Source organism: Protomyctophum bolini (genome assembly GCF_963924005.1).
Source record: "Protomyctophum bolini genome assembly, chromosome: 12".
Taxonomy (NCBI): domain Eukaryota; kingdom Metazoa; phylum Chordata; class Actinopteri; order Myctophiformes; family Myctophidae; genus Protomyctophum; species Protomyctophum bolini.
The window spans coordinates 20,955,376-20,979,580 of NC_137873.1; the positions used below are offsets into that span (position 1 = coordinate 20,955,376).

At 43.8% G+C, this 24,205-nt stretch overlaps 2 protein-coding genes across 2 annotated transcripts in view; one reads left to right on the forward strand and one right to left on the reverse strand.

Moving 5' to 3' along the window:
* Positions 1-7,421: 7,421 nt before the first annotated feature.
* On the reverse strand, positions 7,422-8,342 carry LOC308326138 (COP9 signalosome complex subunit 6-like; the record flags this gene model as incomplete). Its single annotated transcript, XM_080778945.1, has 1 exon — positions 7,422-8,342. Exon 1 carries the CDS (start codon positions 8,325-8,327, stop codon positions 7,422-7,424), a length of 906 nt encoding a protein of 301 aa, XP_080635071.1. The 5' UTR covers positions 8,328-8,342.
* Positions 8,343-21,866: 13,524 nt separating this feature from the next.
* Positions 21,867-24,205, forward strand: part of gpc1b (glypican 1b) — a 105,985-nt gene continuing 103,646 nt past the window's right edge. The window contains exons 1-2 of the mRNA XM_080777967.1: positions 21,867-22,003; positions 22,148-22,679. Of these exons, the coding sequence (XP_080634093.1) occupies positions 22,520-22,679 (160 nt within the window). The 5' untranslated portion in view covers positions 21,867-22,003; positions 22,148-22,519. The remainder of the gene's footprint in view (positions 22,004-22,147; positions 22,680-24,205) is intronic.

Here is a 24,205-nt window from a genome sequence, read left to right on the forward strand (position 1 = left end):
CACTTTATTTCATGTTTTCAAGCCTGGAACTTCTGGAGATGTGGAATAAACCTTTTTTGAGTTCAACCTTTGGACATTCCAAATTTCCTTTTTGCTGCTCAAAGTCAGTCAGTGTAAATAGACTTGACTCAACAACCACCACCAAGGACAAAAGGTCAGTAGTTATAATATATTGCTTATAGTGTTGTGAAAGGCCCATTATGATGCAGCTAGAAAAGACAGAATCCGTTGGTTATTTGTTTAGTGATGACTTTCATTGTACGCTTCTCTGGGATATAGCTGGCTGTTATTGTTTTTACAGGCCTGCTGGCTTTGACTTTTATGGTGTTATATCGGTAAGGTTAAAGCAAAACAACAACAGAACTCTCTCTATCCCTCCGTCTCTCTGAAACGTTCACTGTATGTATGTGCTGGAGTTCTTGTGTGTATACTGTGACTCTGAGTCCTGCCAGCGCCCAGGCCCAGTGTCGCAGGTAGACTTCTCTCTCAGCCATGCTCTGTTTGGCATGCAGCAGACGGTCTCTTCTCTCATGTCCAGGAGATGGATGAGTGGTGGTCTTTACGTTCTCCCATCGTTCCCCAGGGTGCCATCTTACGGTGCTGTCGTCGCATCTCTCCCCCCCGCCCCCCCCCCCCCCCCCCCCCCCCCCCTCTCTCTCTTTCCTATTTATCTCTGTCTTTTGTTTCTCTCAGGTTAGACTGTTGGGACACATGCTATGCAATGAATACACACACATTTAGACTGTTGGGACACATGCTATGCAATGAATACACACACATTTCCAGACTTTAGATTGATCTTTTAATCTCCTTTTTATCTCCTTACTGTTGCCTGCCCAAGACTTTTCTTCTTATTGTATTGTAGCTTTTTTCTTTTTGATGCAGCTTAAGTAGTAGTATCTTAAGACCAGGTGTCCTCACAAGAATAAACAATGTGAGACCATTCACTGTGTGTGTGTGTGTGTGTGTGTGTGTGTGTGTGTGTGTGTGTGTGTGTGTGTGTGTGTGTGTGTGTGTGTGTGTGTGTGTGTGTGTGTGTGTGTGTGTGTGTGTGTGTGTGTGTGTGTGTGTGTGTGTGTGTGTGTGTGTGTGTGTGTGTGTGTGTGTGTGTGTGTGTGTGTGTGTGTGTGTGTGTGTGTGTGTGGGTGCTCACATATGGGTTAATGTCTATATCTCCATTATGAATGAGTGTGCTACACAGGAGCATCATTGATCTGCTGTATTAAGGTGGATGTGGAGGTGGATGTGCGTACATGTGTGTGCGAGCGTACATTTGTGCGTGGCCATGCGTGTAAATCAGTGCCAGAGCTCACAGGGCACCCGTAACTTGCCTGAGTTGCGTTGAGACTCTGTTTTTTATAGCATGTACAATGCGCTGATAATCTCTCGCACCCATCTGATCTCATGTACTGTAGTGTACAGTACACGCTAGAGTAGCCTACAGTATGTGGAGTGCCATGAACCTTTGTGTCTACGTACCTTATACACCAAAATACATGCACATACTGTATTGTTACCAGCTGGATTTTGCCATGTGTATACAGTATGTAGATATCTTAGATTTTTAGAGGTCTCCCTGCCCTATTAGTTCATTTATTTTCATGGAAACAAAACAAACGATAGAGCTGGCACAACGATGCATTTCACTCACTCACTTTAAACCTGTGATGCGACAAATAAAGATGATTGTGAGTAATATTTAGTTGTTTTGGTGGGTGTCAGACACCAGAAATAGCCAATCTAACCCGGAATAATGATAGGACTTTTGAGCGGACAAGAATCAGGCAGTAAGGAAAATGACAGTGGTGTGGTCGCAAAGCACTTGTTAGAGGCAGTTATTGCTTTGTTCAACTATTTAATGATGTATACAGTATTTGCCCTAGCGAGTGAGAGGCATTATTGTCGCCTGAATCAGCGATAGGCTCCATGTCTGCGAGGGGCCCATAGCTCACCACAATCCAGGTCTAGTTGCAAAATGAGCACGCGTGACAATTTCACGGGGCCGTGGCGCGCCTGTGATAATACGCTTGCGTAATCGCCCCTCAACTTCTCTGTGTGTCAAATAAATGCACGCCTCTCATTGACAATGAATTCCTAGCCGTGTCAGTCGCTCCCAAGGGGGGCAGTGAAGCCAATAGTATTACCTTAATAAACATGGATGAATACTTTCTGCTTCCAGTCACTAGTTTAAAGTCTCATTTCTCATGTCATAATATTGTTTTTGGAAAATTATGGTCCCATTTATTAAAATAATTACCATAAAGTTGAGTATGTTCTGAGGGGCGTGGCTACCGTTACAGTCTATGATCGGGATCCACCCCCCCGCTCGAGTCAAAATAAAAACCAACGAAGAAGAAGGGAGGAAGTTGTCTGGGCCAGCCAATGGCCAGCTGGGCCCAAACGGATCTAGAAAGAAAGATTTACAATTCAAGGACTGACATCTCACCTTACGTCCATATCAGACCCGGAGAACGCTTTGTCCATATTCTTTACAGTCTATGGTCGCTCCCTGTCTGAAAGGTAACCAGAATGCTCGCCTAAAAACACGCTCGCCCTCATTTTTTCCCACTGACCTCACACCAACCACACGATGGTTCATGTATTTGAAATAAGTTTAGGCTTAGGCATAGTTTTACTGAGGTTAAGGTTAGGAATAAGGTTACAGCAGTTCCACCGGCTGTACAGTGGCGACTGTGTTTCGAGGCGAGCGTACTGGTATTCGTCTGAAAAAAAGGCCCTCTCTGCCCTGCAAGTTTGCAACGACCTACTTGTGCTGGCAACCGCTCCATTGAAGCCATGCTATTCTTCACTGGGATAATGCTTTGATAATTGCAATCCCACACAAGCTAAGCACCTACAGTAGCTGCATTCCACTTATTCCCAGCCAGAACACAATGGCGTGGTACATGTCATTGCTGCAGCTTTGTGAGTATTGTGTATAGGCTACTGTGTAGGAGAGACTAAATATAAAGCATGTTGTATTAGTGCAGTGAGTAAATAAATTAGGGTATTTGAATGCTTCACAGTGAAATCAGGAGTGCTATTTCAGCTGCGACCTTTACAATTGTTGCACTTTTAGAGTTTATTTGTGCATTCCAAATGTGACTGTGTACCAGTTCAGGGATATCGTGTATGTGCTGTGCTTTATATGTTCGGGTTGTGCTAGTCTTTTTGTATTTTACTGTGCTTTATGGTTGCCCCACATTCCCTCGCCTACCGATTCCACCAATGCGAGCTCTTAAAGCAAACATCTTGTTGGGCAGAAACCTGTCCAAAACGGTTAGTTTTCAGTAAATGGCAATGTTGTTCCAATGGATCCGTTGTAGTTTAATTTACTGGTTCAAAAAACCCATGCACATAACACACCAATTCCACTTCAAACTTTTTTTTGAAAATAGCAGATCTACAATCTCGCACCGGGTTGCATCGCGGCACGTTGTGAGCTTGTAGATCGGCAATTTGTGCGACTCTGTAGTAATTCGTTGGAATATGGACATAGGAGGTTTCTGCACTAAAGCAATGAAATTATATATCAGGAATGTATGGTGTCGTTTTACAATGGTGACAGGCATACTGTACTTTCACACTGATATCTCTTGAAAGGGGGAAATCCCTTCCGAAACCCAAATCGGCATGTGTGCTCTTGAACAGCTGAGTCTGGACTTGTGAACATGAGAAAGTGTCATTGGGGAGGGGAAGGGGGGTGCTTGGTGTAAACACATACCCACTTCCCCAAGTGAAAATCCATGTGATCTGGGTGGCTGTAATCATTTCACATGGGGCATTGCTCCATGTGATCTGGGTGGCTGTAATCATTTCACATGGGGCATTGCTATATGCAATGTGGTGACACCGGTGAACAAATTGTTTGTGCACCTCAAATCAGTGCTGTAAAAAGTATTCAGATGTGTTACTTGTGTTATATTACAGGTCCATAATTTGACTTGAGTAAAAGTACAAAAGTATTGGCATCAAAATATACAAAAAGTATTAGGCAGAATCTACCATTTAAAACGTTTTCAAATGAAAATCTTTAGAAAATAGATGCATTGTGAGCTTGTAGATCTGCTATTTTCTAATTGCCAAAGTTTAAATGAGCAAGAAGTGGTTAATGTATGTTTATGCATTAACTATTAATGATCAAATTTGTACTTATTGTAAGTATAGTAGCCTACTTGCATGTGCAAGGGCTATGTGACTGAACGCAGTGAAGAGGGTACAACGGGTACATGATGTATATTTTGTCTTTATCACTTACTTACTAGATGGATGGATGGATGGATGGATGGATGGATGGATGGATGGATGGATGGATGGATAGATAGATACTGTAGGTAGATAGATAGATAGATAGATACGTAGATCTTTATCATTTCTTGCATGAAACAACGGAATTCAGTTTAGAGCTTCACCACTGGCATACAAATAAATAACCATACTGTACAATAACCCGAAGTGCAATAGTGCTGGTGCAATGCAATAGTGCAAAGTCCAAAGTTCAGTGCAAGACCAACTTCCAAGTCCATTTTCAGTACCCTTACTAATGTAGTACTTACGAGTACTTACTAGTGTGGTGTACAGCAATACTTGTTCCCAGTACGACACCACTACACTTTGCAGTGTGGCAGAGTGGGAACTGTGTGCATATGTTGCCCAAAATATAAAAGTGCTTAAAGACGGGGAAAGCACAAAGGACATAAAAGACTGGTCAGAAGAATATGTGCTCTGCTTGCAGGAATGTTGCACTTCATGTTTAAGCAGTTTTGTGGTGATTTATTTGACACATTGTTTGAAGTAACATGGACAGACAGTATACTGCCTTTTGTGGGAAAATTATATTTTGTTTGTAAGCAAGTAAAAATGTACTGTAACAAGAGACCAAATCCATTACTGTAAGTCCAGCATAATACAGTAGAAAGTATTGTTTTTAAACAAGGAGTAACCTCTGATCTACAGTAGCTACCAATAAGCTGTAAATAGACATTTTAAAAGCAAAACAGAACTATAAATCTGCTGCAAACCATCTTGGCTCAGCCTAAGCATGAAAACTATAGCAGGCATCCGGAATTCACTTTGGATGGCTAATGCACTTAATTCTATTCATTTACTTTTGGTACATTTTGTACTGAAATTCAGGAGTAAAAATAAAAATAAATCTGCACTTTGACACAGACCAAAAGAATGTTGAGAAGACCTTTCTTTCAGTAAGAGCAAATTCCGTTTGTAATGCGGGAGCCGGCAAAAACGTCTGGGAACTCAAATTAGAGCAAATGTGTCATGGGCCTGACGGTGGAAAAAAGAGAGATGTCCTCAGTGAAAGAATGAAGAATTACAACTAAATGTCTTTAGATTTATTTTTATACAACAGATGACAATGTAATGAAAAGAGAGTGAAGGATTGAAATGAGAATAGACATTCCCAACAGTCAGTGCAGTTGCCTACTTGCCTCTCCTGTCCTGCATCCTGCTACATTTCCACCAGCCATTCTATGCACTGTAGTCCCTGTTTTTTGTATGTGTCTATGGAGTTAACATTACTCTAATAGACCTCAGTTGTGCCTCGAATATTCAAATGACTTCCCTGTGAATCTTTGGTTTCTTCCCTAGTCAAAATACACCACTGTAGTGACATCATAACCCTGACCCCTCCCCTAACCCCTCTGCCATTATCATACAACAACAGCTGTGGGCGAGGCTTAAGTTCAGCCTGTGAACTTGTGCTGGCCACAAAGCCAGTATACCCCGGATGGCATAATCGACAATCACCAGTATATACTTGTGCCCTCAAGCTGACTTGAGCAGCGGCCCCACTATGTCCATCGCTATATGTGAAAATGGCACTTCAATTATAGGGAGCTGAATCAATGGGTCGCGCTGGGCCGGGCGCGGGGAGGTGAGTTGGCACTCTGGGCAACAAAACCCTTCAATAGCGTGTTTTGCGCTGCATGGCCAGTAAAACCTCTCCATGACTCTATCATAGGTTTTCAGTACGTCTCTCTGTAAAACAATTACGATATGTTTCAATGTTGTACGTTGAAAAGTACTATACTGTGGTAGGCTGGGTTTTTATGCGTATGCTCTTGCCCTGTCTCTCAGCCCCCCTGCCTCTCTCCACTTATGTATTTAATTTCAATGTTTTACAGAGGCTGAGATTTGAAGGTTTGTAGCGGTCGACAGTACTTGCGCCCTCTGCTTGCGCACTAGTAGACCATTTATGGCCTACTTGTGTGCAACGCTCAAGTAGGCACTCGACTGAGTGCAGTTCTAGTTTATTATGCTTTTACTTCCTGGTTGTTTGTTTATTTATCACTAACTTAAACGTTTATCAGCAGCCATCAGCATGATTCAAAATTAGTAATTAGTAAAATAAAATAAAACACCTTTCACGCACCTTTTCACACCCTCCAAGAAGCATCTCAGATATATACGCAAACAGTCTTGGATGGTACTGGATTTGTCCATACGACAGCTTTTGGTTGAGTGTCGGTAGTGATTCCAACTTTTCAAATAATTACTCTGGGAACTTCTTGTTTTTAAGTACATATAGCAACGACTTTAGCTACATTTATTTTGAACTTTTAGCAACTTTTGAGACGTGACTCAAATACTAAAATGCACACGTTGTCACTGACACACAGCACGCGCACGCACACATGTGCACGCGCACGCACACATGTGCACGCGCACGCACGCACATATTTTCTGTGTCACATTCACAACACAAGACTATCTGCCTAGCAGCTGTGCAATGTGAATGACAGCCGTATTGACAGCCCACCTGATTAGCCAGACACACAAGCAACAGCACCAATCATTGTTGGTTGACTGCTGTAGCATGTTAATGCTGTCGGACAGAAACCACTTATCCCCATATTCTTTCTTTTTGTTTTGTCGTACATTAATGCCCTACTTGATCAGCATAACACAAAAGCATTCACACTACGTTTTGAGCTTGTAGATCTGCTACTTATGCTATTCTTTTATTTAAATCCTGAAAAGTAACTGTTTTGTACATATGAGGTTTCCTACCGACAGATGGTGTGTTACATGCAACGTTTTTCTGCATCTTTCTTTTTCTTTTTTGTCAAATCATAATTTTTTTATTGGGAAATCACAGACAGAAAAGACTTACAAACTCCTCCACCAGTACAATTAATAATCAGAAAAGTGCCTTCTGTCATTAATTATTACATGCTGGCACACTTGTAACAGGAAAAAAAATTGAAATACAACTTACAACTAGCTTATTCTTATGAAGTATACGTTGGACATTTGTGGCATCCACCGTCCGCTAACACACAAGGCCATTTGTTTTCGGGCAGAGATCTTGTCAAAAAAACTCTCCGTGCCCGCGCCCCTATCAATTTAGTTTTGGGGGGGCAGCGGTGTTTGAGAACCACTGTTCTCTCATTCCAGCTTCTTTAACTGTACTGTACTCCTCTAATCCTCCGTTGACCAAATCCTGTATTTCGGTTTTCATACAGGACGTTGAACTTGGTGAGCATCTGGTTGGCGCTGTTGCAGGTCTTGGTGACATAGCCTAAATAGGCCATGAGCCCTACGTCGTTGCACTGATCATAGAAATCGGTCTTGAAGTTCTGAGTGCTGAGGACGGGCAGCCTGTGGCACAGGGCATTGGCCTCTCGCATGATCTCGTGATTGAACGGCACCTCTTCCGCTTGCACCGCCTTGACGTATTCCAGGATGATCTGCACGCGGCTGTGGAGCATCTTGATGGCGCTGTGCTGGGCCAGGAGGTGTTCGGCCACCGTAGAGTTTTCCGCCGTACCGGGGGCCGTGCGAGCCACGTGGTCGACGCCGATCCTCTCGGCCTCCTCCGTGGCGAGTGTGTAGGTGAGCTCGGCAAACAGCATTGTGGCCTCGCCGTTGATGATATCAATCACGGACTCGTATATGCTGACGGGGAGATCTGACTGCTTGATTGTCGGGTTGAGCTTGAGGAGGAGAGGGCTCTCGATGATCTCGGACACCTGCTTGTGAACGTGGATGTCCGCCTGTCCGGGTGGGCCCCCGGTGGTGTACCAGCCCAGGAACTCCATTTCTTTGAAAACCTGCTTGAACTGTTCCTCCTTGGTGAAGTAGTACGCCTTGTCAATGGTCAGCCGGTCGTCCTCAGCCTGGGCGAGCAGCTCGAAGGAGTTCATCACCTCGATGCTTCTGCCCTCCTGCTTCCCGATGAGCGCTCCGATCACCTGCACGGGACGCCCTCCCTCTTGTGAGCGGACACGTATCCAGTGGTCCGATATGTTGAGGATGACGAGGGGGTGCAGGGCCACGGACACGCTCCCAGCGACCCCCGAAGCCATGACGCTTGCTACTCCGTCGACCTGCATCTCTTCGGCATGGTACATCGCCATCTTGACGGGTCTATCGGAAAATCTGAGGAATGCTATTCGGTATTATGGATATTTATATATATATATTTACATAAGCCAGTTCTACGCTATGATGCGATACTGTGACATCAATCATCTCCGTATCACAGACAAATATGGAGCAATGTAGAACTCCATAGTTAGGCAAGACGGATGTCATATTTAATAACGCGGTGCTATGACATCAGGTATTTCCATATTTAGGCATATCGAGAGATATGCCCAGAGGGCATATTTGAAACTACAGAATAAATGGTTTAAATAATAGAAGTATTCATACCCACTATAAGATTACTTTGTGCAGCTATCAGAGTCACTGCTACTAGTCATGTATGAAGTCGGTACAATTTATAATTTAGGCATAATAATGACGTCACGTCAGTATCGCTCGGGTCACGCTGCAAGTGACGTTTTGGACAGTTTGATATGTGACTTGGGTCACTTCATCTGGTTGTTGCATTCAGACTGAGACGGATCTCCTCAAATCAGATTGGAATCCGAAACCACCTCTGAATTTGAAAGAATCTGATTCCATGTGACCTGTCTGCATTTAGACTTATTTAAGCAAATCAGATTTCTATCTTGAAGTGACACAATTCTCATTCAGGCTAAATTCAGGATAGATTTGGCTGTCAGTGTAAATGGGACTTGGAGACCTGAAGGCGTGGGCAATGCTGTTTTGTTATTATGCTTGGCCTAAAAACATGGCCACGCCTCCAGGTCTAATTTAAGACATACAGTAAGACCCAGTTATTAAGACGTGCAAAATAGGGCCCTATAGTGTCAGGGCCTTTGTCAGAGTCTAGTCAGAGTATACTCTGACACGATTGTAGTTGTACACGTCTGTTTGTGTCCAGATCTCTGTATCTGTCTGTCTACCTGCAGTCACTTTTATTCTCATAATGGAGATCCTTGATGTCATGAGTATAATGGCATGCCCATATATCAGCATATCGGTCGGCTTGGCGGTTCTGGACATCTTATTTCTGAACGACTCGTTGGCAAGCACCGCACTCCCTCGAGTCCTTTCCGATGTGCGCACCGAGTTTGAAGTCAGTCAGTACATGCGGATGACCATACTGTACTGTATATGGGCATCGTTTGTGACGGCCACTGTCCGCTGACCCACAAGGGGATTCTAATAGGACAGTTGGACTAGTACGCGCGATGCCCGTTCCGAAAAGCATGCCTCTTCAGTTATGCAATACACATTGTACCCGTTGTCAGTGTACTTGGTGCAATACCCATTGTACCCGTTGTCAGTGTACTTGGTGCAATACCCATTGTACCAGTTGTCCGAGTACTTGGCCAGGGGGAGGCAGTTTAGAGACCAGGATTACTGCAGGTTTTTTGTGAGGGTACCTGCCCTCACAAAAAATGTCAATGTATTAATGTCAACAATGCCTTGTTCTCAATCATGCTACCAGCATCATCTGTTTCAGAAGTTGTGGGGGTATAATGTAAGTAAAAATGTAGGTTACCCAGTGCATTAAGAATTGACACCATGGGTTCTAGCGCCTGCATGTGATAAATTGGGATTGAGACTGGCCCTCATTTATCAAACTTACATCTTAGACCAAAGAATGGGCGTATCTCAATGCAACTGTCGGCATTCATCAACCTGTCATCAATTTGACACTCAAATATCACGCCAGCTAGCTTGTAGGTCTCAAGCTCATGCACACCATTTTTATTTTTATCATCAGCATAGTCTAACAATCTGACAGGCATCTAAATGTAACGCGGCAGCCATATAATTCAATTAAAATGATTTAACCATAGCATCTAATATCTAACCAGGCGTAACCCTAACATAAATAGGTAGTTGCAATTACAGAGTTAACGGGTGACATATTTACAAGCATTTAAGATTGAGGTATTAAAAACAATATATCCTAAAGATTAGATGCTTAATCATTCACCCAGAACAAGAGCTTAGAGGATGGGTGGGGTAACTTGACACATCGACAGGCGTTTTTAAATGACAATTGCTCTCATCCTTCACAGTTTATCAACATGGACCATTCTTATGCTGTGATAGGCAGGATACGACCACTTGATAAATCGCACGTGAGCTGCGTCGTGATTTGATTTTGGATCCCCATTAGATGGTGCGATATAACCAGCTAGTCTTCCTGGGGTCCGCATACAAAACATACCGTAGAAAGACAAAAACACAGTGTCAAATGCAATTGTATATTCATTATAAAAGTACATTTACTGTACATGCAGCAGGGGTTTCGATGCAGGTTATTCCAAAGATGATCAATGATCTCTAATTAAAAGATCTCTTCAAAACAATTGTCTTTTGGACTAGGTAATACAAGCTGCCCATTACTGTAACCTCTGAGATGATTCCTGTGCTGGCAATAATTATATGGAAATATTTATAATAAAGTTTATAATAAAGTACAGATCATTTTATATAAAAGCTATGTAGTACAAAAAAAAGTTACGCTTACTGCCAGGACTGTCAGGGCTTAGGTTATGAATAACGTGATCTGTGTTTCAATGTGTCCTTGCACAATTAGACCCTAGTCTTCCCGAACAGAACTGGTATACCAAGCCATGCATGCAGTCCTCTGATATCTAATAAAACATGCATACTATAAAGTGTATGTCTGGTAAAACGGGACAGACATAAAACATCTAACGACATGGATTCGGGAGAGGCTTATAAATCAGTGGTGAGTCACTCTTCCACTTGCAGGGCTGCAGGAAATGAATTCTCAAGCATTACAGCTTAATTTGAAACCCAACCAAAGATGGACAGTTTTTTTTCAATCGACAGATTTACAAGCAAAATTTGTTTTACAATCTAGTTTACAACACCATATGAGGGGAGCACTGGGAGAATCATCCGTCTAAATGGCAATTCCCTCTATTAGTGGCTATAGGCTTGCTTGGATCAGAGGTAGTAGGACAGAGGCTCTGAGAAAACTATACTACCATTGCTGGACTTTCCAAAGTTGGGCTCTTGTAAACAAACAGGCAAATGGATTGTGTAAGCCTGGCCCGTTTAAATGTCCACAGCAAGAATTATAACTCTTACAAGCCACTTAGTTTACCCATTTATGTCCATTGATTTGGCAATATGTTCCATTCTCTGGGCAATCTCGCTCATTAAAAACAAAATGGGGGGGGATTGGAGAGGGAGAAATGTGATGAAGTGATTCCGCACAGGGGAGGATGGAGGAATGCTGAAAGAATGTTTGGATATTGTAGAGTGGCGATGGCAAAATAATTAAGAGTGCTTCGTAGGGGGCTGAGAAGCACACAGAGATTTACGCCCCCCCACTGTGTCCACAGCCCACAGGGTAGGGAGATGCTGCCAATCTGAACGATGTGGCTTTCAAAAGCCTTGACTTCAGACCTCCATCAGAGCCAGTGAGACAGACAGGGCTTTATAGGGCCATGCGGGGCATCTGAACGTATGAGAAATATCCGGGACTCTGATTTTTCAGAGTGACCTGTTAACGAGACAAGACATAAGCTCTTCTCAGTTCAGCCGTCAGCACAAACGCATTCGCCGAGTTGGCACCTCTTGCACCACCGCACGGGAAATATATGCAGCATGTATTATTTTCTTTTCCCTTCATGAATGAGCAGGTTACAGTGCATCTAATGGGCTGACATCATGTTGTCCTTGAAGCCGTTCCAACATCTACTGTCACATTACAAAGCCATTAGGTACATGGGTGGTGGCTACTGGAGGTTGTGCGCAGCCCCTCCCTCCCCAAACCCTTCCCTGGGAGTTTATGAGTTCTCACGGCAAGCGGCAGATGAGGAGACTGGTTAATTTATCCCCGCAGACAGATGACAAATAGAGGGGCTGAAATATTTATATGGGAACAGCATGAGGGCAAATGAACAAAGTAATTGGATGAAGGTGGTGCAGGGGAATTGAGGTATATCCGGCGCCAGATGGGATGGGTTTTGTATTGATGCTACCCGTTGCATGTGAGAAGCATGGGTGAGCCAGAGAGGCGGGGGGGGGGGGGGGGGGGGGGCTGTGGGTTGGACAGCATCGACCTATCACTATCAGTCTCCTTATTCTCCACTTAATGACGGATGCTGTGTTTTCCATCTTGCTGCAGAGTCCTGACATAAGACACTTGATGTGCACGGATATTAAAATGTTGTGTTTAAATGCCATTAATCACAGTCGAGTCACTCTGAGTGGCGTTTCAATTACGTTTCATGCTATATAGGATTTATCTCGCGCTGCAGCCACTGTATCAACGAGCCGCCCGCCGCATAAGGCCGATACAATCATTGATTTGATTGTATTTTTCCTTTTTTATGTTAATAATATGGCCGTGCTTGTACTGGGAGAACATTGGAATGTGCCCGGAGTAGTAATTACCAAGCGTGGACATTGTGCCAAGGTACCCGCAGGGGCAGAAAAGGCAAAAACACAGCAACCTCCGGGGGGCATTTCTCATTCACGACAATGGCTGCCTACTAAGACAAACCAAAGAGTTCTGGGAAAGGAGCGCTTTGGCCACTGCAGGGTTACTTTGTGTTGAGTTCTTTAAAGTCCATTGATTTCCCATAGAGGCCTATTTGGGACCCTTTCCTTTTTATTTTGCATCCAAGCACCTCGCTCCCTCTGATTTAACTATGTCTGCCTGCTTCTGGTTCAGCTGTTCCTCTCTTGCCATCTTTCTTCTGTTACTCGAGTCACGCCGCACCCTCCTTTTGTTTGCTATAATCTTGCTATTTCATCCATCTCCATTTCTACTAATATCCTCTCGCTCCATGACTCTCATTTGTCTCCACGTCCCTCTGTTTTGCCCTTTGTGCTCACCATCAAAATGTATCCCTCTCCTGAGTCTCCTCCCTCATCTGTCCCGGTGTGTGTGACTGTATGGTCTCTCTCTCCCTCTCTCTCTCTCTCTCTGCCTGTCTCTGCCTGTGTGTGGAGATATGCAGATGTGCTGTTTGTGGAGGCTGTTTGCACAGGCCGACACTGGGTAAATGTAATCAAGGAATGATGTAGTGCTACGACATCGCAGAGAGACAAAGGCAGCAGGCGGAGGGGAGAAAAGAGACAAAGGTGCAAACACCGCCAACAATGAAGGGGTCTGCTACTATATGTTCACAATGTGTTCTCATGAGAAAAATTGCGCGTGTGTGTGTGTGTGCGTGCGTGCGTGCGCAGAAATAAAATCAAGTGAATAAAAGACAGACAGTGAGAGGAAGGGGGAGCGTTAGATAAAACCCAGGGTGAGTAATGTGTGCACACTCTGCCTCACTTGTGAATGTGCTGAACTCAGGCTAATGGTGGACATAAAACCCCTCAGAAAGGGGAGAATCGATGCTATCAGCTGGAGGCCGTTTTTGGATTGAGGATACGATGATCTCCTCCTCTCCAAGGCTGAATCTGTTGAAGCAGCACACGGATGTTTACACAACCTTACTGAGTTTCTGTGAGCTTTTCAGAGCCATGCCGCTATACCCTCCCTGCATCACTCTGACATTAACTGGAACAACAACACGTACCAACTTCAATGTGCGTGTATGCATCTGTGTGACTAGTATCTCTTACAGTTGGTGTGTGTGTGTGTGTGTGTGTGTGTGTGTGTGTGTGTGTGTGAGAGAGAGAGAGAGACTGTGTGTGTGGGTAATGCAGTAAAAATTTTTTCAATAATTATTACATTTTATTGTATTTTGGAGAAAAGTAGGCCTAGTAATTTGGTATTTGTGTGATATGGCTATGGAGTGGAGGAGGTTTGTGTTTAAATTCTGCCCTTTGACATATCCATAGAATCTTTCAAGAAACACATATGAAACAGAGTCCCTGGATGAGTTGCCACTTGCCACAGTTGCCAGGCAGCCAGAGCAAAATAAAGTGGTATTTCCACGGTGGCATCCCTGAAGAATATGTACAGCCTGCAGGGCAAGGTTGGAGCCAGAAAGTTACATGAGACTCTGTCCTCTATAGCCAAGAAGAGACAGACATGGACCACTACAGGCCCGTGGCATGGAGCACTAGTTGAGAAACGTGGTTACCTAAGATGATGCATTCATGTAGTCTGTTACTGGGGGAAGTTCAAGGTCAAGAAAGTCCACAGAAAAGGGAGTTTTTCAAGGAGGAGAAGTGTACCGGATTGCCTGGTTGAGTCATCATTATTAGGAAACCAATCTGGGAAACCATTCGGGAAGAAAAGGGAAAACTTCTTTTTTTTCTCTACAACTTTTTGAATCTGGGGTCACCACCTTTTTGTGTAGAAACAGGCACTCAGTTTGGCGCCTCCCCTTTCTTAGTCCACTTCCTTCCAGGTGCTCCTATGTTTATTCCTACTAAAAACAAGATTTACATTTACAATCTGTCTTGAGGAATTATTGGGAAACTAGTCCATGATACCCGGTGATGTACTGTATGTACCCAAAGTATATGCTTTTGGGTTACAGTAGGTGCTTGGTATGCATAGTTTAACCTTTGTAAAGGAGCACTGCTCAATTCATCCCATGGTCATTTAATGTCATGTGTCTGCTCATTAAATATCATGTGTAATGCTCATCAGTATAGCCTATATGAGTTAACACGAGTTAGCTGTACTAATAAACTACAGTATAGAGTAAACAAAGTTACTTTTTTTTAGGCTTTCGCCTTTATTTTTATATTTTTTACAGAGGAACAGACAGTAGGCTGAAAGGAAATGGGGAGAGAGATGGGGGGGTGACATGCAGTAAAGGCCGTCGGGATCGGGAGTCGAACCTGCGGCACACTGCCAGACTGGATTGCCAGCCAGGATGCCTGGACCGCTGAGCCACAGCCCAGGCCTAGACAAATTGACTTGATGTTGCGTTGAACAGTGTAAATATTGAGGTGTGCCTCCTGGTGGAGATTTTCTCTCCACTGCACACCCTGTGTTGTGTGTGTTAAACTGGAAACTACTCCAGAGAAAAGATAAGCCTACAGCAAGTAGTGCAATCGGCAGAGTGCATAATAGGAGGCGAGCTCCCCTTGTTCCAGGAACTGTACAAAAAGCGATGTGTAGTCAAAGCCCAGTGCACCATCAGGGACAAGCACCACCCAAGTCATAAACTGTTCAATCCCCTACAACGACCACGGCCGGGCCAAGGGGGCCCTGCCGCCCTACCACAATATCAAGAGCAGCACCACAGGATTCATGAACAGCTTTCACCCGTCAGACTGCATGCTGAACATGCGGCAGCCTGATGACAGGCTGTGTCGTCAGTCTCAGACCTTTGCTAGTTTGCTCTTTGTTGGACCTAATGGTGGATTATACCAGGGACAAATGACTTGACTTGTTTTCTTTGCTCTCCCTCATGGACCTACAGTACTTGCAAATTTGACCAGTGTCGGTCTACCTTATGTAGATTATGCAGCCGACACGCACTGACATTTTGCGCCCTAATCTCATGTACAATGCACTGACCTTTGTTTTTCTTTGGGTGTTTTTCTATCACGTCCATAAGTATCATGCACAGTATGATACTTATGCTGCTGCTATGTCTTATCTCAGGTCTAAATGTGTAAATATGTAGATAGTTTGTTTTCTTGATCTCCTCTGCCCCTTGCCCCCCTTCTTCTTCTTCTTCTTCTGTGTGCGCGTGTGCGCGTGCGCGTGCGCGTGCGTGCGCGTATATATGTGTTCGTGCGAGCAGTGAGCATATGAATATATCACTGCCACTGTGCAAATTACAGTATGTCTTTGAGGTTCTTAAAATTTTCACAGCAACTCTTCCACACCTGCTGCTAAATTACCTGCGACATCAACAAAGTGGTAAGACACCAGTGCGCGTCATTAGCTGGTGGAATAATGCATCAACCACATAATCACAACCTTTCCGGTTCATTTCCGGCTGTAGACCCGTGTTTGGCTGTTTGCACATCTTTCTCCCTTTCCATACTGTTTTTTTCCCATCTAAGGCAACCCCCTTCCTTCAACAATAGTGGAAGAGTGTCTTTCCTTACTCCTCTCAAGTTCCAGTGAGAGTGTTTGTGTTTGACAAGGTGTGGCCTCTCACAGATGCAGTATGGTAAAAGGGGGGAAAAAAAGGAAAGGTATAATTCCCTCTCAACGCCCAGAAAATGCATTGCCATCTAATTACACTTGTAGAGTGTGGTGATCTCTCTCTCTCTCTCTACCCCAAACTTCTGTCAAATTACTTTCCTCTCACTTTTGCTACCATTCAGCCTCCCTGCTACCTCTCTCTTCTCCTTCCTCCCTACAACACCCCCCTCCCTCGCATTCTGGTCCTCATTAGAAAAGGCCTTTCATGGTCAGAGCCAATAAAACTTCAATGGGAAGCAGCCTGAAGAAAACATGGCTATGCTGTGGCTTTACTGAGCGTTAATTACATGATCTTCATACCAGACAGCAGAGGGCCAATCAAGAAGCTCCATGGACCTGTGGCCACATGCGGGACCCTTGCAGGCACATGTATGCCGAAGCACATGTCCCCACTGTAGGTGAAGGCACACGCCACATCACACCAAGCACACACACACACACACACACACATGCACAGCACACGCACACGCACGCACGCACGCACACACTGACGCACACTCACATTTTTAATAACAGTGTAATTTATCCTTATAACTTCCTGAGGGTCCTCTTCATATCATGATCTTGCCTTTGTGTTTATACCTGAGACCTACTACTTGTTCTAGTATAGCCACTCACGTTGCTCTCCCCAGGTTGGCGGAGGGTGTGTAGAGCCCAGGATCACATTAGATGATTGACACAGGGGTGAAAAATGGGTTACAAAAATCGTGGGATAAAAAATATATATATAAAAAAAAAAAAAAGTATAGCCACTCACTGACAAATTCACCTTAATAAGGGGACTTTCCATGTCGAGACTAATGACCTAGTTTGCTACTTTAACGTCTTGTTGTGTGTCTTCTTCTTTTAAAAACAAACTAACTACTTTCATCTTTTTATCAGAAAGTGAAATAACTTACTGCCGGGTTGCGGCTACAATAAGAAAAATGCCTCGTTTGTTTAGCTGGCACAATCAATAGATTGGTGAACCCTACCCCTCCTACTGTATCAGTATTTTCAAACAAAGTCTGTGAAATCTTGTGTGGCTAAGGTCAGTAATATAAAGTCTAAGATATTGCCTGCATGTATCCCTAGGGTTGACTGTAGCCTGTTTCTCTACTCCAGTTTAGCCCAATTTCTTTGAAAGAACTCACATCACCATCGTATCTTATTTTTTTGATGTTTTTGGCTCCTTAATTTGGTCCCAACATATTCTCCATTGGGAATATAGCTTCCTTAGCTCTGGCTGTGTGCCTGATTACTTTAAACATGCTGTTATTGAGTCACTCTTTAAATAAAGCTTAGCCTTTCTTGACCCACTACTTCCCAGATAGACCTATATCAAAACATATTTTGAAATCAGCAATGATATATTTTGAGGCACAGTACTGAAACTCATGTATAGAGTGACTGTGCAATAACCCTCTTATTAGTAACTTTGCACTATCCACTGTAATTGATATTTCTGGCCCTTATATTGTTTGAGTGTTTTGTAGGTCATTTTACCATGTTTTCATTGTATTGGAGCTTCCAAGCTTAGGTTTTCTTTTTGCGTTGTACCTAACCAGTGAGAATAAAGTGAAATCTCATCTGGCAGTTTCAAATTATATCCTTATTACTGCTGACGCTGGCGAGTGTTTGGTTCTGTTGCTGCTTGACCTACATAAGTGCAGCTTTTGACATGATGATCAACCACTACACTCTCCTTAGAAGGCTTCAGCAATGGGTGAGTTTAAATGGGACTGCTCTTGACCTATTATGAGGTTTCTGTGGCTATTGATGATTATTTCTCATCATCTGCTCTGTTGACTTGTGGTGTGCCACAAGGTCCACTTCTTGATCCTATTCTTTCCACCCTGTACAAAATCCAGCCTGGTGTCTTAATTGGTCATCAAGTCCCAAAAACTAGGCTAAAAACTGGGTGACTGGGCCTTTGCTGGTTTAGCTCCTATACTCTCTGGAACATCACCATCTTCCCATAGCTACAAAAAATGCAGTCAGTGGAATGTGTTAAGAAGAATCTTGTTTCCTATAAGCAGTGTTTTTTTTGCCTTTGTGGCGTTTTTATGTCTTTATATCATCAATAGCAATTCCATTTCCTTTTTTACTGATAACGTACCTTGTACCTTATTTCAAAATCTGCTTTGTAAATAAAATACTTACATTATTATATACGTATACATATATGCACAGATATTAGTGCACGCAGACACATGCATAATCTCATACAAACACTCATGCCTATAAACATGCACGCACGCACGTGCACACACACACACACACACACACACACACACACACACACACACATTGGGGCCACTTAGCCTCGTTAGCTAACCTCTGGCCACATGTGCTGGGCTCTGGTAGACACCCCCCATGGCAATAGAACAGTGAAGAGCATGATGGGAACCAAAATGAGGCTGTGGTCTGCATCTGGTGTGTGGCACAGTTAGTCACATCTCACCCGTATAGGCAGAGTTTCTACGTGGACCCAGTGCAAGGTTTGCTCAAGCAATCTTTTACAACAAACAAGGAATGTGTGCGTGCGGCATTCTGATGGGAATAAGTTGCAATTAACATTAATGTTCGCTCAGTGCCCCGTTTCACGACTGAAATTGTACAGCAATTTGACAGTTGTGATACGTGTGCGAGCGAGGCTGTGTTTGTACTGATCCAGCCATGCGGACTGGACTAATCATAGGGTGGCTGATGTGTTCATAAACAATATCTGCCTCCTTATATAAAATGATGAGGAGACAGGAAATGAATCTAAATCCATGCCATGTGGCTTTTCTCATACTTTTCTCTCTCCCATGCTGCTTGTCTGATGAAGGCCGGTTATTACAGGCACCGCATGCAGGGTCCATGTGTCACAGGGCTGATGTATCATGGCACCTTTGTCCTGGAGCATGCCACCAAGTCTCCCACAGCATTGGCAGCATCACACAGTTCCCGCTGCTTGCTCCATCGCCCACATCAGCTGTTGCATGATGAAAGTGATATATGCTTTGTGCAAGAGTCCATTCCACAATCATACTGCATAGCACTTTATACAGTGGCAGCTCACATCAGCTCAATAATTTGATGAGATATAGAGGCCATGAAAATGTTGTACTTGTTTTTGTCGTGTCTTTCTGTGTGTCCCGACACAGAGGGGACCACTGTCAGGCTGCGCTTTGACCTTGGTTTCAACAAGTGGAGTAGTGTAATAATCGCAATAATCCAAGGAATTCAAGGGGGAAATAATTTTGTATGACCTTTGTATGAATCTTCCTGTTATAGCTCCACCATGAGGCCGACTTGAAAAATGTATGGAGGAATTTCTTCCTTCCCTGGCCTAGTGGGAATGTGTATGCAAAGTTTCACAGCAATTGGACAAAAACATTGTTTTGCAAAAATCGGCCTCCTGGTGGCACTATAACAGGACAATGTTTGGTGTTGAGGTTCATTTGCCTACTGGGAGTGTGCATTTAAAGTTTCTCACTGATGGCCCCATCCGCGAATTTTGAAAGCCAATCGTAGTCAATCAGAATGGAATTTAAAAAATCTGATTATACATCATGATCATGACAAACAGAGTTACAATTTGGGTGAGGTTTGGACAAAATCGTGAAACTACGCCCATGGGAAAGCTGCCAGGACCTTTGGGGAAAAGTGGCATAGTCTGTAGTTTTGCGGTTACGTTTTTATTTATTTTGGCCAGTTTATTTTATGGAAGTATTATTTTTGCCAGGGCCTGCCCTGTGAATTTGTGTTTGGTGATGTGTGGAGGAAAATAAAACGCTAAAGAAATTGCATTCTTGGGCTTTGCCGTCACCCAATTTTACAGTGGCAGTCTTTCCCACATTTTGAGGGACGGCGGAGAAACGGTAACGGTCACAAGGACTGGACAGATAGACACAAGGACACATTGCTCTTCTGGACGTTTGACCCCTCAGTGCCACGACCTAAAAACTAGTCCAGGTATGAAATTGTAAAGTCTTCTAAAGTTGAAGTCTTGTAGGCTCTCTTTTTTGTAGGCTCTCTTTTTTTAAAAGAGAACTCATTTCCTTTACATCACTTTCCCTTCCCTCACTTCTGGAGATATACGAGGGTTGCATTCAACAACACCACGGATAGCAACACCCTGGCCTTAAACTGACAGGAGATAGAGATCATACAGTACATTTTACGATCTTATTACCGGAGTTGTGGGGCAGAGATTCTTTACAACATGCAGAGGTGAGAAAATATTTACAGTAGTCTGCTAAGAATTAAGAACAGCTCCTCGGAGGTGACATTGAGTAGGCCTACTTGAGCATTGAGACTGGGGGGTGCATACGTTGGTTAGACATACTAACAGTCAGTCCGACAGGCATTAGTCCGACAACAGTGTTGCTCCCAACATGCCTGGCTGGTTACAACTAACCCTTCGCCGGTTAAAACTCAGCCATTGCTCCCGGCATGCGTGGCAGGTTAAAACTAAGCTGTGGCTTCCTGTGAGGTTAGGTTTGAGTTTTGGGTAAGGTGTCGGACTAATGCCTGTCGGACTGTTGAACCAAACAAATGCACCCTGAGTCTTATACATAACCACAGTCATTCTGCCCAGAAGTTATAGAAAGAAAATAATTCAATGCCATGTCTGTGTTTATCAAGCTGAAAGGTGATAATAAAGACAACACCATACCATAGGACACCACACACACACACACACACACACACACACAATGAAGATATTCACGGACAGGTAAACTGTAAACTGCACTGCACTGGGCGAGCAGCAGCTTGTCGGCTGGCTTAATTGCATGTCGAGGAGTGATGGCCCATGTACACGTACAATGGCTGGCTGCTGATTGGATGTGAAGTGCCCAACAGTGGGCCGTGATTGGTGGGCATGCAAGAACCTGATGTCGGAGAAACGCCCCTGTCCACCTGTGACATCTGGCCTGTACTAGTCATCAAGATGTCAGGTCACATAGTGCACATTCTTTCACCCAGAGTCAGACCCAGCTCACAGACTGGGTGACAATATTGTCTATTTTACATTCAAATTCAAAAGACAGAACATCTTATCATCATCATCACATTCCGGCCAATCATTTTTGGCATCCTCACTTAATTTTCTGGCATCCTCACTTAATTTTTTAAGTGTGGGTATACACACAAAGCTGGCCAAAATAGAGACTTATTTTAAAACAATGTGAAGAAAAAATATATAGCCTATAATTTGGCTATATATTTTTTCTTCACATTGTTTTAAAATATTTTTTATGCTATTTTAATTTATTATATTATAATAAATTAAAATAGCATAAAAAAGAAAAGAAAAAGCATAAAAGAAAATGCCATGAGAAGTCTGGGGAAAACTTCCATGTGGAAACTGAGCTTTCCTGCAGTAGCTCCCTGATCCCTATACCTCTCTCCCTCTCCCTCCCTCCCTCCATCTCTCTCTCTCTCTCTCGTCCTCCTCCTCATTCCACCGAATGGCAGAGCAGGGACAGCATCGTCCCGTCGTGCGGTAGACCTGAACGAACCTGGAGGGTTTCGCTGTTCTAAAGACCAGTGCGCCCCCGATCCCGATCCCGGGAGCTGTCATTGCCGGTAGGCATGCGACACAGAACCATAGACGCAATCCAGACAGCACGGCGTCAGCTCCAATGCTATTTTTGCACTGAGTTGAATTATTTTTGGTCAATGTGTGTTTGTAACCCATATCTTCTTTTCTCTGTTGCTTTCCCCGTATAGGTAAAGCCATTCAATTAAACCCTCAACGGTGGAAACTGGAAGTGACGGGACCACCACCTTTTATTAGACCCCGGCGCGCAGAGAGAGGCCACAGCTATTTGGGAAACAATTCAACGCTCGGAATAAACGGGAGCAGTGATCTGTGACTGTGTGTGTGGCTGACACTCCGTGCGCGGACCCCAGACCGATCGAAGGGAACCAGGAGAGAACTGTCCGACAAGGATAGTTAACATTGCAACAACAACAACAGTGCTACGGGCTACTGGAGAGACAGCGCAGCAGGGGGTGGAAGCCGTTCAGGACTCACTTCACCGTGCGGGATCTGCAGTTAGTTTGGCTGATTTGAAAGTAGCTTCACACAGCTGTTCTGGGATGGATGCCTTGCTCGTAGCGGCTCTGCTACTGTGCGCACTGGCGGCGCCGGCTAACGGGGACAAAGGGACGAGCAAAGCCCGGAGTTGTTCGGATATCAGACAGTTTTATAGCGGCAAAGGATTTCCACTGGAAGGTGTCCCTCAGACTGAGATATCAGGTAAGATAAAGCTGAATGTTGTTGGAGTTTTTTACGGTGCGCGTGGCGTGTTGTTGCTGTGCGCACTCGCTCCCTGCTGGACCGAATCGGCGTTCGTGTTGCACCTGCAGTGTGGCATCTTTGATTGGAGCCCAGATAGAACTGATAATGGGTGGATTTCTTGTACACTAAATTAACGGGGAAATGCCCTTTCCACCTGTCACCAGTTTAGTTTTCAGTAAACATTTAATGTATGTGAGCTTGAGTGGTGAGTAGTAGGCTACTAGGCTATATGAACTTTCCAGACAAGAGCTCATGTAGAGCGACTGATACTATCTTTTTTAGACCCCTTTGGAAATCTATGACGAGATGACATAGATAGCCTATCACAGCTTTTCTCTTATCAAACGGTGTTCATTTCTCGGATATTTACTCGCTTTTTTCCAGCTGGATACTGTATGTCCTATATCAGCTGTTGCCTTCCTTTCCCGTTTTGTTGAGTTTTTTCCTTATTATAATGTTTTCTCTAAATGTCTGTTATTTCCAAGGTCTCCCTTGTAAATGAACAGGCGGTCACTTGACCACGCGGCATAACCGTGCAAATATGATGTTGCATACTGTGTGCCATGGTCTGATGTCAGAGGGGGCTTTTCATAGACGCAGTCACAAGCCAGTCTGCAGTTCAGATGATTACATAGGCTATGTGCCTTCCCTGGAATTCCGTGCACAGCTCTCTCACACACACACACACACACACACACACACACACACACACACACACACACACACACACACACACACACACACACACACACACTTGCAGGTCTACAGTTACAGTATAGTACATACGTTAACAAGGAGTGAGACCATGACCGTGCATATTTACAGAACCATTCGCCTAGACACAGCTGAAAGGGAAATAACGGTCCATTTTAAGACTGCACATAATCAATGTTATTCCTAGAGGCCTATATGTATGCCAGTGTATAGAGAGAACGTTGGCATTCTTCAAAAATGAGTCATTGTGGAAAAAAAACTCATTAATAGAAAGAATGTATGTACGTGCGTATAGGCCTATATGTGAAATTTAGTTTTCAAATTTAAATGACAACTATCAATTGCAATTCAGGAACCATGTCCTAGAATATATTCCAGACCAGTCGCCATATGTTTCCATAATTTTCCAGTTACAAGGAATATAGTGTTTGCCAAGGCGAAAGGGCAGGTATGTACGTACACTCCTATTCCCAGGCCGTTGGAGATATTATAATTAGTTTGATGATTTTAAAGGCCAGAATTAGGTGGTATTCACCTGAAAAATGTCTGTGGTTCCCAGCATTCTTACAACTTTACCCATGCATGTGTAACCACTTGGATTCAAACCAGGGCCTCCTGCAGTGGAAACTAAACATCTATCGCTTAACCCAAAGGGGAATCCCCCTCAGAGTGATTTCCAGTGCAAAGACACATCGCTTCCAGCGATTACACTGATAGGAAATGAGCGAGCTTATATGATTTGAGGGTGGGACAGTAATGTGATGAAACTG